The 15,704-nt window shown below is 43.4% G+C and overlaps 1 protein-coding gene across 1 annotated transcript; it reads right to left on the bottom strand.

Moving 5' to 3' along the window:
- Nucleotides 1-928: 928 nt before the first annotated feature.
- On the bottom strand, nt 929-15,567 carry LOC132780521 (kelch-like protein 31). Its single transcript, XM_060784238.2, has 3 exons — nt 15,351-15,567; nt 3,066-4,263; nt 929-1,884 (listed from the first exon to the last, which is right to left on the bottom strand). Exons 1-3 carry the CDS (start codon nt 15,550-15,552, stop codon nt 1,152-1,154), a joined length of 2,133 nt encoding a protein of 710 aa, XP_060640221.2. The 5' UTR covers nt 15,553-15,567; the 3' UTR covers nt 929-1,151.
- Between the last annotated feature and the right edge of the window lie 137 nt (nt 15,568-15,704).

Below are 15,704 nucleotides of genomic sequence, written 5' to 3' on the forward strand. Positions count from 1 at the left end.
CAGAAAGAACTTGAAGGCACGCCATAATATGGATTGGTTTAATCATGGAAGCCATGACCCTGAGAATTGGGTGATGACCAGAACTCAATGGAAGCCTGTCGTTCTTTTACAGATAGTAACAAAGAGGCAGCAATTGTGGATTGGAGCAGAAGAGAATTTCTGCACAAAGAAAGCAGGGACATGTTGCTTTGAAGGCCTACTTGGGAGAAAGTGTTAAAAGTGTGATGAGAGTAAACACCTTCAAACATGTTCAGGCCCCAGTTTCCAAGGAGAAAGAGGAACTGTAGGAAAGACTGTGCATGTTTTGTGTCACGTAAGGCCCTAGTAAAATCTACTGTATATACTCATGTATAAGTCGAGGGGAAGTTTAGGGGGCAAAAATGATGGATTTTGATATGACACGTAGATGAGGTGGGGTGAGGTATTATTCTGCACTGATGGGATGGTGCCAGCAACACTTACTGGTAGCCATCTCTTGTTTCCTTGCTCAGAAATTCAAAAAAGTCAAAAGCAATGCTGTGGAGGAGATAATAGAGGGTTGGTGCTCCTGAGGGTGGACTAAACTATTGCCGTTCACCACTCTACTCTGAGATTATTCCTTTTTGATAAGAGGGACAGTACGTATATTGGGAGCCCCTGGTGGCACAGCAGGTTAAACCGTTGAGCTGCTGAACTTGCAGACTAAAAGGTCAGTGGTTTGAATCCGGGGAGTGAGATGAGCTCCCAGTGTTAGCCCCAGCTTCTGCCAGCCTAGCAGTTCGAAAACATGCAGATGTGAGTAGATCAATAGGTACTGCTCCGGCGGGAAGGTAACGGCGCGTCATGCTGGCCACATGACCTTACAGGCGTCTACGGACAACGCTGGCTCTTTAGCTTAGAAATGGAGATAAGCACCACCCCCCAAAGTTGGACACGACCAGACTTAATATCAAGGAGAAACCTTTATCTTTACATACGTTGATCCATGGATAAGTTACCTGCTTTGGGGTCCCAACCTTTGACTAGAATTTCTAGACTTATACATGAGCATAGCAGCTGATTAGATACAGTTAGAATGCCTTATTCCCTCAAAGCACTAGAAACTGAGATAAAACACATCTCTATATTCTTGTATGCCACTTTGGGCTAGTTATGAACGCTCCAACCCGCCCTTAGATGCTAACAGCTGCCGATCCAACCGAGCTGGCCCGGGACCCTCTGGTGCTGGTGTGCGGAAGGGCGATGGTGCAGCAAGAGACCCCCACAGTCCCTTCCAAAAGTTCTCCGTCATCGATCCATTCATTCAGGTCGGGGTTATAGGCCTGGATGCCCTTCTGGTATTTCTTCATGCTCTCGTTCCAGCCCCCCACGAGCAGGATTTGCCCATTGAGAGTGGCCACCCCTGCCATGCTCAAGCCAATGGGCAGCGGGGCCACATGACTCCACTGGTTGGTGGAAGGGTTGTAACATTCCACCGGTATGACGTCCACCCTCTCCCCTCGGGGCCCTAGCTGGCTGCCCCCCAGGACGTACCCACGATCCCTCAATGTGGCAGCCCCGTGCCACCCCCTTGGGGTGCTGAGCCAGGTACAGTCCCTCCAAGTGTCTGTGGCCGGATCGTAGCTGCACACTGTGCGGGAGTAGGCGTTGTTTACGTAGCCACCTGTTACCAGGATCTCGCCTCCCAGGACCATGCTGGCATGGCAGCAGCGTGGGAGCTCCATGTTGGTCTTGGGTTGCCAGATGTTGGTGGACGGGATGTAGCATTCGATGGAGATGAGGGTCCCCTTGGCGTTGCGTCCCCCAATGGCGTAGAGCTGCCCGTTGAAGGTGCTGAGGCTGAAATGAGTTCTTTTGTGGGCCATGCTGGCCAAGTGCAGCCAAGTGCCAAAACGCGGGTCGTACCTGGGGAGAAAATGCAGTTGTTATTCAAAATTTCACCACGTTGATATGAAACCTGATTTCAGCTTGTGCATTTCAGAAGGGCTCTGAGGGAGAAAAGGGAGAAATTTGAGTGCTAGTATGTGTTGTTCATACATTCAACCATCCACTTTTGGATTCTCATGATTGGAGAGTTGTAATCTAACATTATCTAACACAATCTAACATTTTCTCTCCTCTGATTCTCCTGCCTGGCTCACTTTCAAAGTTATGCAGTATGACCCCACAGGAGGTTGTAAGTACCCAAAAGGCACCAGATCCTTTCTGTTCTTGGAAGCTAAGCAGGGACAGCCCTGGTTAGTTTTGAAAAAGGAGGCTGTCAACAATCTCAGGTGATGGAGGGGATATTTCAGAGGAAGAAAGGCCACAACCTGCTCTGAAGATTCCTTGCCTGAGACAAACCTATGAAAATCATGGGATTTTGACAGGTGATTTGACACACAAACTCTAACCTTGGTCCCTTTCCCCCAAAATGCTACATATTAGAATTTTCAGAGCATGGGAATAGGTCTCATTTAGAGCAATACATATGTTAGTGTTCAGCACCATTTTTTTTGTCGTGTCAGGAGTGACTTGAGAAACTGCAAGTCGCTTCTGGTGTGAGAAAATTGGTCTTCTGCAAGGACGTTGCCCAGAGGACGCCCGGATGATTTGATGTTTTTATCATCCTTTTGGGAGGCTTCTCTCATGTCCCCGCATGAGGAGCTGGAGCTGATAGAGGAAGCTCATCCGCCTCTCCCCGGATTCGAACCTGCGACCTGTCGGTCTTCAGTCCTGCTGGCACAGGTGTTGAACCCACTGCGCCACTGGGGGCTCCTAGCACCAAATGAGTGGTGGCGCAATGGGTTAAGCCACTGTGCCAGCAGAATTGCTGACCGATAGGTCAGCAGTTTGAATTCGGGGAGAGTGGGTTGAGCTCCCTGTGTCAGCCTTCCACAAGGATGGTAAAAACATCAAACATCTTGGTGTCCCCTGGACAACGTCCTTGCAGATGGCCAAATCTCTCAGACTAGAAGCATTTCTCAAGTCACTCCTGACACGAAAAAGCAAAACAAAACCAAATGAATTATTTGGCAGGCCTAGAAAACTATTTTCTCCAAAATACTCATCCTTAAAGCCTTGTGTTGTATTTGTATTTGCATTACCTGCACAGATTGTTAATGGCATGCTTGGCTTGGTTGCGGGCATCGTTTTGATCTTCTCCTCCCGCCACATAGAGGAACCCATCCATGACTGCCACACATTGGTTGAAGCACTTGGTTGGCATCTCTGTCAGCTTGTTCCAATTCCCGTCCTGATCTCTGTGACTCACATCTTTGCTAATGGCCTTATCCGCAGCACATGGGCGTCCACCAACCACCAGCAGGACCTTCTGGCTCCCTCGAATCTTGGTCCTTCTGGACTGGAGCTCATTCTGCTGGAAAGGCAGCAGATGGTAATTCATGGCGTCGACCAGCAGCCGGTGGCATTCTGGATTTTGCATCATACATGGCACAGGCTGGACATAGTTGATCAAGTCATGTGCCGGGATGGTGCCGAACCGGACATTGTTCAGGAGGTCGGCGGCATGTTTGACACGCTTGGGGTCCGATTCGAGCCACTTCATGGCAATCTGGAAAACCACCACCTCGCTGGGAAACTGAAGGTCATCATCCATCAGCAATTCGTTAAGTTGGTCAAAGGTGAGCTTCATGAACTGCTCAGTCTCCGAGAACTCGAGGAAATGTTCCCGGATGAACTTCTTGGCAGCGTTCTTTGTCTGGTTGAGACTGTAGGTTTCAGCCAGGTTGGCCACGTACGTCCAGTTCTCCACGTTCATCTCCTGGATGAGAAAGTCAGTGCATATATTGAGCAGGGCAGGCATTTGCAGGTAGCTGGCAGTGGAAATGGTGCTTCCAATGGTGTACAGAGAGAGACTCACTCTCCCTGTGTAGGCATAGGTTATGATGGTGGCCAGGCCCAAAGGAGAAATATCTACAAGGTCCACTTGTTGAAGGCTGGGGTTCTTCTTCAGTAGGCTTCTGAAGTAGTCACTGCAGGAGGACATCACCAGCTTATGGACATTGAAGGTCTTTGTTTTTGTGGCAACGGTGAGATCGCAAAGGAAGTGCTCCTTCTGCATACAGTGTGCCTCCTCCAGGATGTTGGTTCCATGCCTTGGGTCTAAAACCTCGGTGGCTGTGCAGAGGAACCCGTCGGAGCCGTTTTCGAATAATTCATCCAGCTGTTGGTGATGGTCGATGTCAAGGGAAGGGTCCTCTACCATCATGGGGTTGGCAGGACCTTCTTTCTTCAAAGGCTTGATTTTCTTGGGGGCTTTCTTTTTGGGGGCCATTGGGTCACCTGCAAGGACACACGAAGGGAGAAGTTCCTTGGTAAGGCATCCCGTAGGACAGAATATAGCAATCTGCACAAAATCAAAAGGGATTGGAAAGAAATGAGCAAGATCTCCAGAAAATTGCTTGTGGGATATGACCCTAATTTTTACAAAACCCAACACTAATTCCATCCATCTGCCCATCCATCAATTTTCTCAATCTGGGACACAAGCTTTCATCTTATTTTTGTTGGGTGCGTTATGGTGATCCTAAACTATCATGTCATAGGGGTTTCTTGACCATATTTGTTTAATAGTGTTGCCTTTGGTTTCCTATGAGGCTGAGAGAGTATGACCTGCCCAAAGGACACCCAGTGAGTTTCCATGGCCAAGTTAGGATTCAGATCCCGGTCTCTGGAATCCTTATCCAAATCTCAACCAATACACCATGCTAGTTCTCATCAGCTATTCCATAGCCTAGCTGATGAGAACCAGCATGGTGTAATTCAACAGTGTAAATGCACACTCAGATATGTATGTGTGTGTTTACTTCAGGCATCAAATGGCCTTGAGAGAGCCACAATTCAAGCTGTGGCATATGCATATGATTCAAGCTGCCGTCTATACTGTCAACTGTCATTTAACTAGACCTCCAGCAACTGGCAATTTTTTTAGAAGAAATAATACTTTAATTAAATACTTTAAATTAAAATAAAATCAATTTGAACTGCCATTTAACTAAAATCGCATACGCCATTCACAAAACTATTTTAATAATACAGGCAGTCCATGAGTTACAAACATCTAACTTACAAATGATTCCTAGTTAAGAACAGGGGTGAGATAACAGGAAGAGAGAGAAATCTATATTGGAAATTCCATAACCTATTGGAAATAAGTGCACCATAACCTTATTGAAAAGGTAAAAATTATGTCACATCTGTTTGGCAAATGTGAATCTCCATGAACATGTGGAGACCATCTTTAGAAAATACTAGTCAAGGAAAGCATGGCCTTGTTAGAAGTCAACCCTTTGAACAAGTGATATTCACAAGCATTCATGTAATGGCACACAGGTAACTCAGCTGTTAAACTGAAGAACCATGTCTTTAAACTGCCAAGGATAAAGGCATGCCACTACAAAATATATTGGGTAACAAAGGATGATTGTTTCTTTGAAGTAGAATTTGCAGTTACCCATCTACTCTCCCTTAAAAACCTCTTGTTTAAAACATGCACTCAAGAGACAAAACAAAGTTGTTTAAAACATGCACTCAAGAGACAAAACAATCAAGCACATCAAATCACTCTCAACAAAAGATTCCCCCCAGGCACTTCCAAGCCATCAAATGCTAATCAAGATGGTCAGTTGAAACATTCACACTTAGCTCCAGCAGACAAAAGTCCTTTGTCCCACCCTGGTCATTCCACAGCTTTATAAACCCATTTTCCTACTTCCAACAGACCTCACTACCTCTGAGGATGCTTGCCATAGATGCAGGCGAAACGTCAGGAGAAAATGCCTCTAGAACATGGCCATATAGCCCGGAAAAACCTACAACAACCCAAAGTCGCCTTCTTTAAAAAATAACATCTCAGTCTTACTAACAAACTTCTTGTATATAATCAGCATACTGGTCCATAGTCCAATGTCTTTATGCATATAGATAAAGTCCAAAATGTATAACAGTACTCACTGAAGTCTGAAAGGAGACAAACAGCATCCACCTCCATTTAGGTCTGATGCAAACTGAATACAAAATGGAGTCCTGTGTCTGAAGCTCCTCCCACACCAAAGAGTGGGAGGTCAGCTGTGACCAGCAGTGCTTTAGAATTTGAAGAGGAACGAATGGAGGGCGAAAGAGAGAAAAGTGCCAAGAGAAACTGGCAAACCAAAATGTACATGCAATATAGGTTAACAATTAATACACATTTACAAACAGTTAGTGGAGGACTGGAAAGTTGCTATTTCCAACAATCTACACGTTGGAAGGGAAATTTGCTCCAGGAGGACTTATTATCATGGGGGAAAGGGGTCTCCACTGAAGCTTTCTCACCAATCCTTGTTTCCACAACAAAACAAATTTTTCAAACTCTAATTCTCAAAAGCACAGAAAGTGTGGTGAAATCTTCTTCACAGACAGCACAGGCAACACTGCAGGGGTAGTCACCCTTTCCTAGGCTATCCAAAGTTAAAAAATATAGGTATTTGGCTGGAACTGCATACAAATTCAACTTAAAAACAAACTCATCTTGTTCATATCTTGGGGACTGCCTGTACTTCAAAGCTGTCTTATATTAAGTTGTGTTTGTCTTTATTGGCTTTTAATGACTGTAATTCAATTTTAATATCAAGCCAAGACAGAATTTGTAGTATGATACAGTATGGGGTAAAGCATTAATTAGGCCTGTTTTTAATAGTTTTTAATGGAGCCCCCGGTGGCACAGTGGGTTAAACCGCTGAGCTGCTGAACTTGCTGAACAAAAGGTCACTGGATCGAATCCGGGGAGCGGGCTGAGCTGTTAGGCCCAGCTTCTGCCAACCTAGCAGTTTGAAAACATGCAAATGTGAGTAGATCAATAGGTCCTGGAATGATTCCATCAGCACTGCTTCCGAAAAATCCTGCAAATCTCTTGGGAAGACAAGTGGACAAATGTCAGCATGCTGGAAGAAGCAAAGACCACCAGCATTGAAGCGATGCTGTAGAGAAATTGCTACTCTATGTTAAAGTTTTGGTGTATAGCTCTATGTTTACATATGGCAGATAGGGAAAAATAGGCACAGGCAGGATTGCAACAGCAGAGATAGGATTCATTTGCATAAGTGAAGCCGATTGGTCACATGCAGATTAGTGTAGGCCCAGGATTTGAAAAGGCTGCTAGGCCAAAATGACAGTTGGGAAGAGCAGAGCCGAACATTCCAAAGGGAGCCAAGGTTCTGAAAGAGGCAGTTAGAGTGAGGGAGTTTGAAAATGACAGTTAGGAATCTGTGTGTGAAGAAGAGAGTTGGTTTTTGAGGGCCTGATAGAAATAAGCAGTTATGAAGATGTGTTAAAGACTTCTGATATAGAGAAGCAGTTAGTTAAATAGAGCTCGGGTTTTTAAGGAACATAAAGAAGGCTAGTGTTGCCTTAGTTCAGAATATAATTCGGCCAAGAGTGTGTAAAGCAAGTAACATGTTTGTGAATGTGAAACATAGATAGTTTATTCAGAAAAGTTAACCAAGTTAATGATACTGACTGTAAGCCTCAAGATTGCAACAAAACACAAATGTAACCACAAGCGTTGGAGCCAGAAGTTATAAATAAACTGTGTTACTTTGTTATACACAAGAGTGTTTCATTGCCTGTGATATAAAGTACAAAGGTTTAACAGGATACAGAAAGTCCCAGCCAATATAAAAGAAGAAACTGAATCAGTATAAGGCAGCAAAGAAGTTTTTAAAGAGGAAATAGTCTCTCTCCCTCGCCTCAGATGCCCGATTACTGTCTCCCAAAGCAGTTGCTCTACTCCGAACTCAAGAACGGAAAACGGAATGTTGGAGGACAGGAAAAGAGATTTTAAAAGGGGCTCAAAGCCAACCTTAAAAACTCTGGCATAGACACTGAGAACTGGGAAGCCCTGGCCCTTGAGTGCTCCACTTGGAGGTCAGCTGTGACCAGCAGTGCTTTAGAATTTGAAGAGGCACGAATGGAGGGCGAAAGAGAGAAACATGCCAAGAGGAAGGTGCGTCAAGCCAACCCCGACCGGGACCGCCTTCCACCTTGAAACCGATGCCCTCACTGTGGGAGAAGATGCAGATCAAGAATAGGCCTCCATAGTCACCTACGGACCTACCACCAGGACACTACACTTGGAGGACCATCATCCTCGGACTACGAGGGATTGTCTAAGTAAGCAAGCAGTTTGAAAACATGCAAATGTGAGTAGGTCAATAGGTACCGCTCCAGCGGGAAGGTAATGGCACCAGAAGACCTTGGAAGTGTCTACGGACAACACTGGCTCTTCGGCTTAGAAATGGAGATGAGCACCAAATCCGAAATTGGACATGACTGGACTTAATGTCAGGGGAAATCCTTTACCTTTAATAGTAACCCTCAAGCAACCCAAAGCTACACTGATCCAGCATCTATTAATCCCCACTGGTGTCATGAGTTGGCTGAGAGTCTACTGTAATGGGAACCTGCACTGATTGTATCTCTGGTCAAGGCAGGTCACTAGCTAGTTTTCCATCTACAGAGAGAATACAGCCAAATAATCTTCTGTAAGAGATGTTGAGCCCACTGCAGTCTGCCACGTGTGGACTTCCAGGCCTAGACACGTGGCACGCCTGCAGACAAGGCCCTGACGGGGGTTCCAGCTGCCCCTCAGCTGCTTCTGTCCACCTTCCTTTCACTCTGGCGGAAGGAGATCCAAGTCAACCGGCCGCAAACCTGTTTGCAGCCGACCAAAAATAGCTGCTGAAGTGCCTCCGTCTTCCATCACTCCGAGTGAGACGTAAATATCATGTTTCTGGAGGTTTAAGCAATTGGTAATTCTAAGAATAGGAGGGGAAGGGGGTAAAGGACGAACACGGAGCAGGTTATCAATGCCAGTCCGGCTGAAGGCTGCCAACGGCATTTGATCCTCAGCTCACGGAAACACAAGCAAAAACTAAGACTGCATCTTGCATTCCTAAAGCTGTTTTTATAACACAGTACATTACATTAAGTTAAATTTGTCTTAATTTGCTTTTAATTACTATATTCCAATATTCCTGTCTAAAATCGATACAGAGTTTATGGCAGTGGTTCTCAACCTGTGAGTACCCCAGAAATCCAAAACTGGCTGGGATTTCTGGGAGTTGTAGGCCAAAACACCTGGGGACTCACAGGTTGAGAACCACTGGTTTATGCTATGGTGTCATATTTAGGCCTATTTTAATAGAAGCTCCCAAACAACCAGAAACAACATTTACTTAACATCAACCAATTCCCATGGTGGCTGGTTAACTGAGACGCAATAGGTTAAACCCTTGTGCCGGCAGGAATGCTCACTGAAAGGTTGGCGGGGTGAGCTCCTGTCTGTCAGCTCCAGCTTCTCATGCGGGGACATGAGAGAAGCCTCCCACAGGATGGTAAAACATCCGGGCATCCCCTGGGCAACATCCTTGCAGACGGCCAAGTCTCTCACACCAGAAGCGACTTGCAGTTTCTCAAGTCGCTCCTGACATAAGAAAAAAAAAAGGAGAGCCTACTGTATAGAGAGTGATGTCTGTCCATTTCAAAGCATGTATGTGTGTATATATATGTATGGACCACAAAAGCTGTTGTTAGATGAAGTGGCCCTCTGTGGTATCACACAAAAGGAGGGAGGGAGAAGGAGTAAAAGGGAAAGAAAGAAGAAGGGAAGGAGAGGGAAGAAAGAAAAAGGAAGGAAGGGGGAAAGGTATGAGGGAAGGAGAAGGAAGGGAGGGGGGAAGGAAAAGGTATGAAGGAGGGAGCGAGGGAGCAAGGGAAGGAAGGAAGGAAGGAAGGAAGGAAGGAAGGAAGGAAGGAAGGAAGGAAGGGGGAAAGGTAGAAGGGAAGGAGAGAGGGAAGGAAAGAAAGAAGGAAGGGAAGAGGTATGAAGGAAGGGAGGGAGGGGGAAAGGTATGAGGGAGGGAGGGAAGGTATGAGGGAAGATGGATGGATGGATGGATGGATGGAAGGAAGGAAGGAAGGAAGGAAGGAAGGAAGGAAGGAAAGAAGGGAGGGAGGGAAAAGGTATGTGGGAGGGAAGGAGGGAGAAAAGGAAGGAATAAGGGGGAAAGGTATGAGGAAGGGAAGGGAAGGAAGGGGAAAAGGTATAAGGGAAGGAAGGGGAAGGAAGGAAAGAAGGAAAACAGGATAGAAGGAAAGGGAAAAAGTATGAGGGAAGAAAGAAAGCGAGGGAGGGGAAAAGGTAAGAGTGAGGGAGGGAAGGAAGGAAGGAATACGGGGTAAAGGTACAAGGAAAAGAGGGGAGGAAGGAAGGAAGGAAAGGAAGGAAGGAAGGAAGGAAGGAAGGAAGGAAGGAAGGAAGGAAGGAAGGGGGAAAGGTATGAGGAAGGGAGGGAAGGATGGATGGAAGGAAGGAATATGGGGAAAAGGTACGAGGAAGAGAAGGGAGGGGAGGGAGGAAGGAAAGGAAGGAAGGGGAAAAGGTATGAGGGAGGGAGGGAAGGGAAGGGAAGGGAAGGGAAGGGAAGGGAGGGAGGGAGGGAGGGAGGGAGGGAGGGAGGGAGGGAGGGAGGGGAAAAGGTATGAGGAAGGGAGGGAAGGATGGATGGAAGGAAGGAATATGGGGAAAAGGTATGAGGAAGAGAAGGGAGGGGAGGGAGGGAGGAAGGAAAGGAAGGAAGGGGAAAAGGTATGAGGTAGGTAGGGAGGGAGGGAGGGAGGGAAGGAAGGAAGGAAGGAAGGGGGAAAGGTAGAAGGGAGGGGAGGAAGAACAGAAGGAAAAACGGATGGATGAAAGAAAAGACAAAAGAAAGAGATTAAAGTATCTGAGCAATACATTACTACTTTAAATACAAATGAAAATAAACTCAATTTTAAGCAGAAATGTTATGTTAAGCTCGTTTTAATTTGACTTAAGTTGCTTTTAATGACTAATTCAAAATTAATATCGAGTCAATACAGAGTTTATGCCCTGGTCTAGTATGAGTTAGGCCTATTTTGAATATTAACGCTCAAACAACCAGAAACTATATTTATCCTGTATCTACCAATTACCATGGATGCCAGTTAGCTGAAAGTCTAGTGTATTTTAAAAAGGTTTTTCTAGTGGTGTTTTAAATGGGAACTGGATATACAAAGACACCTCGGTGAATTGAGTCTAATGGGTTTCTGGGCATTACTTCTTTAATCTTTGGTACCAAAAATAAGGAAGAAAGAACATGGATCGGTTCCTAGATCATGGAAAAAAGGAGCGATTCAATCCATCCCAACAAACGTTTTATCCAGAGAGTCACTTTCAGCATCGGATCCTCCTTGGAGCCGATGCCCCAAAACACAGCTGCAGACTCATAGGATTCCAGTGTTATTTATAGCATTCATTTATGTGTGTAAATAACTGCGAAGCACTTACAGAGGCACATGGTCCCCTGCAAGCACATCTCAATTATAAAACCAATTACGACTTAACTAAATGCAGGTATGGTAGGATGGCCTCTTCTTTATCCACAGGGAATACTTTCCGGACTACCTGCGGATAATTGAAACCACCCATAGCATTGATATTTACTCCTAAGCCTTCTGTGTATTGTGTACGGCTTTTAGTCCTTTCCAAAGAGATATCCTTATGGGTCTGTTTCAGCATAAATAGGGCAATGGGCTTTGGGGGGAAAAGAATCTAGCTTCCTCTTTGAGACTAATGGGTTTATTTCCCCCCATGCTGAAATGGGTTTATTTCAGCATGAGCTTTCATATGTATCAGTCCATGTATGAACAAGTCCATTAATGTGCCCAGAAGCTCAAGCTGAAGCAAACCAGCTACAGTTGGCCGTCATTGTCCACGGCTTTGAGTCCCCTTTGGGGAGATAAAGCGGGATATAAATAAATATAATGGTGATTTTTTTTTGTCACGTCAGGAGAAACTGCAAGTCACTTCTGGTGTGAGAGAATTGGCCGTCTGCAAGGACGTTGCCCAGGGGACGCCCGGATGATTGGATGTTTTTATCATCCTTGTGGGAGGCTTCTCTCATGTCCCCGCATGAAGAGCTGGAGCTGACAGAGGGAGCTCATCCGCCTCTCCCCGGATTCGAACCTGCGACCTGTCGGTCTTCAGTCCTGCCGGCACAGGGGTTTAACCCACTGCACCACCGGGGGCGCAGTGGGTGATGATTATAATAATCTATACACAAAATAAAAGTGAAAAATGTGTATGTGTGTATGTCGCGAAGGTGCCCACTTACACTGTTTCCTGCCTCCATAAATTTATTTATTTATTATTTATTCACATCATTTTTATCCCACCCATTTCAGCCCGAAGGCGACTCAGGGCAGCGTACAAACAGGCAACAATTAGATGCCCCATATCTATATATACACACACACACACACAGTTAAAAGCAATTAAATCACATCATAAATACATATAAAATCCATAAAAGCTACCAAAACTATACAGGCTGTAGTTCCAAGTGCTGAGATGCCTCCAAAGGCACTCCCTCCACTGACATTGCAGGTTACACATGTAGCCCAAACCCTGCCAATGCCTTCCCCAAACATTACGGTTCACCACACAACTAACGCTTTCATTCAGGGACAATTTAATCCTAGATTTTACGTGTTTTCTCCACCACAAGCAGGCATCCCAGGGTTCCTTCCTCTCTCTATTGGTGTGGAATTTGCATGACCCTACCCACTGCCTCGCCCTTAACCCTTTCCTACATAACAGAAAAAGCAGAACTGAGTAGCAACTGAACATACTATTGGAGTTTGTGGGACTCACTCCACATGATTTTTTTTTCATGTCAGGAGCGACTTGAGAAACTGCAAGTTGCTTCTGGTGAGAGAGAATTGGCTGTCTGCAAGGACGTTGCCCAGGGGATGCACAGATGTTTCTATGTTTTAGCACAAAATGCTGGAGGGCTGAGAGAGTCCTAGAGAGTTATTCTCTCAGATTTGAGAAAGAAAAGGCTATTTTTTTGGATTCACGGTTTCTGATATTTACAAGTGTCCTATGAACGGCTGTCTGCAGTCTCAGGCCCCATCTACGCTGCCATTATAATGCAGACTGAACTGGATTAAATCGTAGTGTAGACTCATATAACACTACGTAATTATATGAGTCTATTTATATAATTATATGTTTGAAAACAGTTTTTGTTTCTGGTCTGAAAGTGTTATTTTCCTGTTTAATTGTGCTTACTTTGAAAGTAGTTGTTCTACTCAAAAAACATTGTTTTTGCGGCCGCTACAAACTATGATAAATTTGTTGAGACTCTATCACGTACTCATTGCAAAACTATAGCAAAATATGCTGCAGGATGTCCCTTCCACAACAAAGTTTTTGCTCCTGATACGGGGACATGAGAGAAGCGTCCCACAGGATGGTAAAACATCAAACCACCCGGGTGTCCCCTGGGCAACATCCTTGAAGACAGCCAATTCTTTCACACCAGAAGCGATTTGCAGTTTCTTAAGTCACTTCTGAGACAAAAAAAAGGTGGAAGAAAAAAAAAACTAAATAAAAAGACAAACCTGACAAGAAGGGAAGCAAAGAATCCTCTCTTAAAATTAATTTATACATATATGTCTGTCATTTAAAGTTACGTACATGTAATTAGAGAAAGTGAAAAAAGGGAAGCAGGCAATCCTCTTTTAAAATCAATTTGTGTATATATGTTTGTAGTTTAAAGTTAGATGTAATTTGTTGCGTAGCTTGATGTGGATTTGCTGTTTAAGTCTGGCTGTGTTTATGGTGGTTTTTTTCTTTATTAATGCTTTTGTCTGTTAAAAATGTATCATTATTACCGTATATACTCGCCTATAAGCCAGGTTTTTCAGCTGTTTTTTAGGCTGAAAAAATCCCCCTCGGCTTATACTTGAGTCAAGGTTATTTCTTATTTCACTGTTATTATTATTATTATTAAATTTTATTATTTTACTCTATTTACTATTATTACATTCACATTATTTTACTCTATTATTATTTTAATACATTTATTATTTTACTCTATTTACTATTATTACATTCACATTATTTTACTCTATTAATATATTTATTATATTTATTATTTTACTCTATTTACTATTATTACATTTATTATTTTACTCTATTCATTATTATTACATCTATTATTTTTCTCTATTTATTATTGTTATTACTACGTTTATTAGTTTACTCTATTATTACTTTTATTATTTTACTCTATTATTGTTACATCTGTTATTTTAATAGTAATAATAATATGATATTATAATTATATATTTATATTACATGTAATATTACTAATAATATTACAGTAAAATTGATATAGTGCAATATAGCAATATTTAAAACTGATATTGTACTATGCTAATAATATATTGTATGTATATATACCTTGTAAGCCGCTCTGAGTCCCCTTCGGGGTGAGAAGGGCGACATATAAATGTCGTAAATAAATAAATAAATTATTTTACTCTATTATTGCTGTCATTATTACAATTCCATTATTTTACTATATTTTTATTTTATTACATTTATTATTTTACTCTATTATTTTTGGAAGGATACGCAAGCACATTTACATTGAAGAAGGTTAGAATAATAGTTTCATCAGAGTTAGACAGCCTTATATTAAACTAGCCATCCCCTGCCACGCGTTGCTGTGACCCAGTCTATGTATATGTGTTTTGTGTGTATATATGCATATATGCGTGTGTGTATATGCGTATATATGTGTGTTTGTGTATATATGTGGTTTTGTGCATGTGTTGTATTTTTTTGTTTTTTGCCCTTTTAAGTCCCTTCTGTTGTATTTTTCAGTGTTTTTATAAGTGATGGTCACTCGTTGGCCTGAGAGGTGTCTTGTGTCCAAATTTGGTGTCAATTCGTCCAGTGGTTTTTGAGTTCTGTTCATCCCACAAACGAACATTACATTTTTACTTATATAGATTACACTTTTATGGAAATATTCAAAAACATTTAACCTACGGATGCCTCAATTTATGTAATTTTATTGATATCTATTTTTATTTTGAAATATCCCAGTAGCTGTGGCATTTCCGATTCTTGGCTTATACTCGAGTCAATAGGTTTTTCTAGTTCTTTGTGGTAAAATTAGATGTATGGTATTATTTATGATGATTATGTTGGAACATAATGCAGCAGTTTGCTTTTGCCAGTCAGCTCAGGAGAAAGCAAACTGCTGCACTGTGTCCCAACGAGTCTGTTCTTCCTCATTAATCACTTGAATTATTATTATTTAAAATTAAGAAAATACATTAGAAAGCTGAGCCTTATGCCATCTGTTCCCTGTTCTCTTCCCGGCTTGATGTCCTTAAGAAGGACCTGCTTTGTTCAGTTTGGATCCAGAAAGCTCAAGTGACCTGGAAACTGCTCTGCAAATATTGACATTGGAACAAGTGGTTTGAACAAATCCTGGGAAAGGTAGAAGGCTTACCTTTATGCCGAGAGTTTAATCCAATGGGGGAAAAGGTGTCCAAAATAAAGCCTGGGAAGTAAAGGGGATCCAAACACAGTAGCAGCAGCAGCTCCTTCTCTCTCTCCCTTCTCCCAAAGCGGCCTGGACAGCTGACCCTCCTTGTCACATTGAGGCCAATGACGCAAGCAGATGCCTTGACAGCTATGGAAATGGAGCCCATGCAGAATACAGAGAAGGTCAGAGCTGTCAGGGAGGCCTCCCAAGGAAAAGCGCTGCCTGAGAAGAAAGAAAGGGGAAAGTGTGATGCCCTTCGGCCATCACTATGATTTTATGCTATTTTTCTCACCTCTTGATTTGCGGCAATAGTGTGCG

This window comes from Anolis sagrei, chromosome X, assembly GCF_037176765.1.
Source record: "Anolis sagrei isolate rAnoSag1 chromosome X, rAnoSag1.mat, whole genome shotgun sequence".
Classification (NCBI taxonomy): Eukaryota; Metazoa; Chordata; class Lepidosauria; order Squamata; family Dactyloidae; genus Anolis; species Anolis sagrei.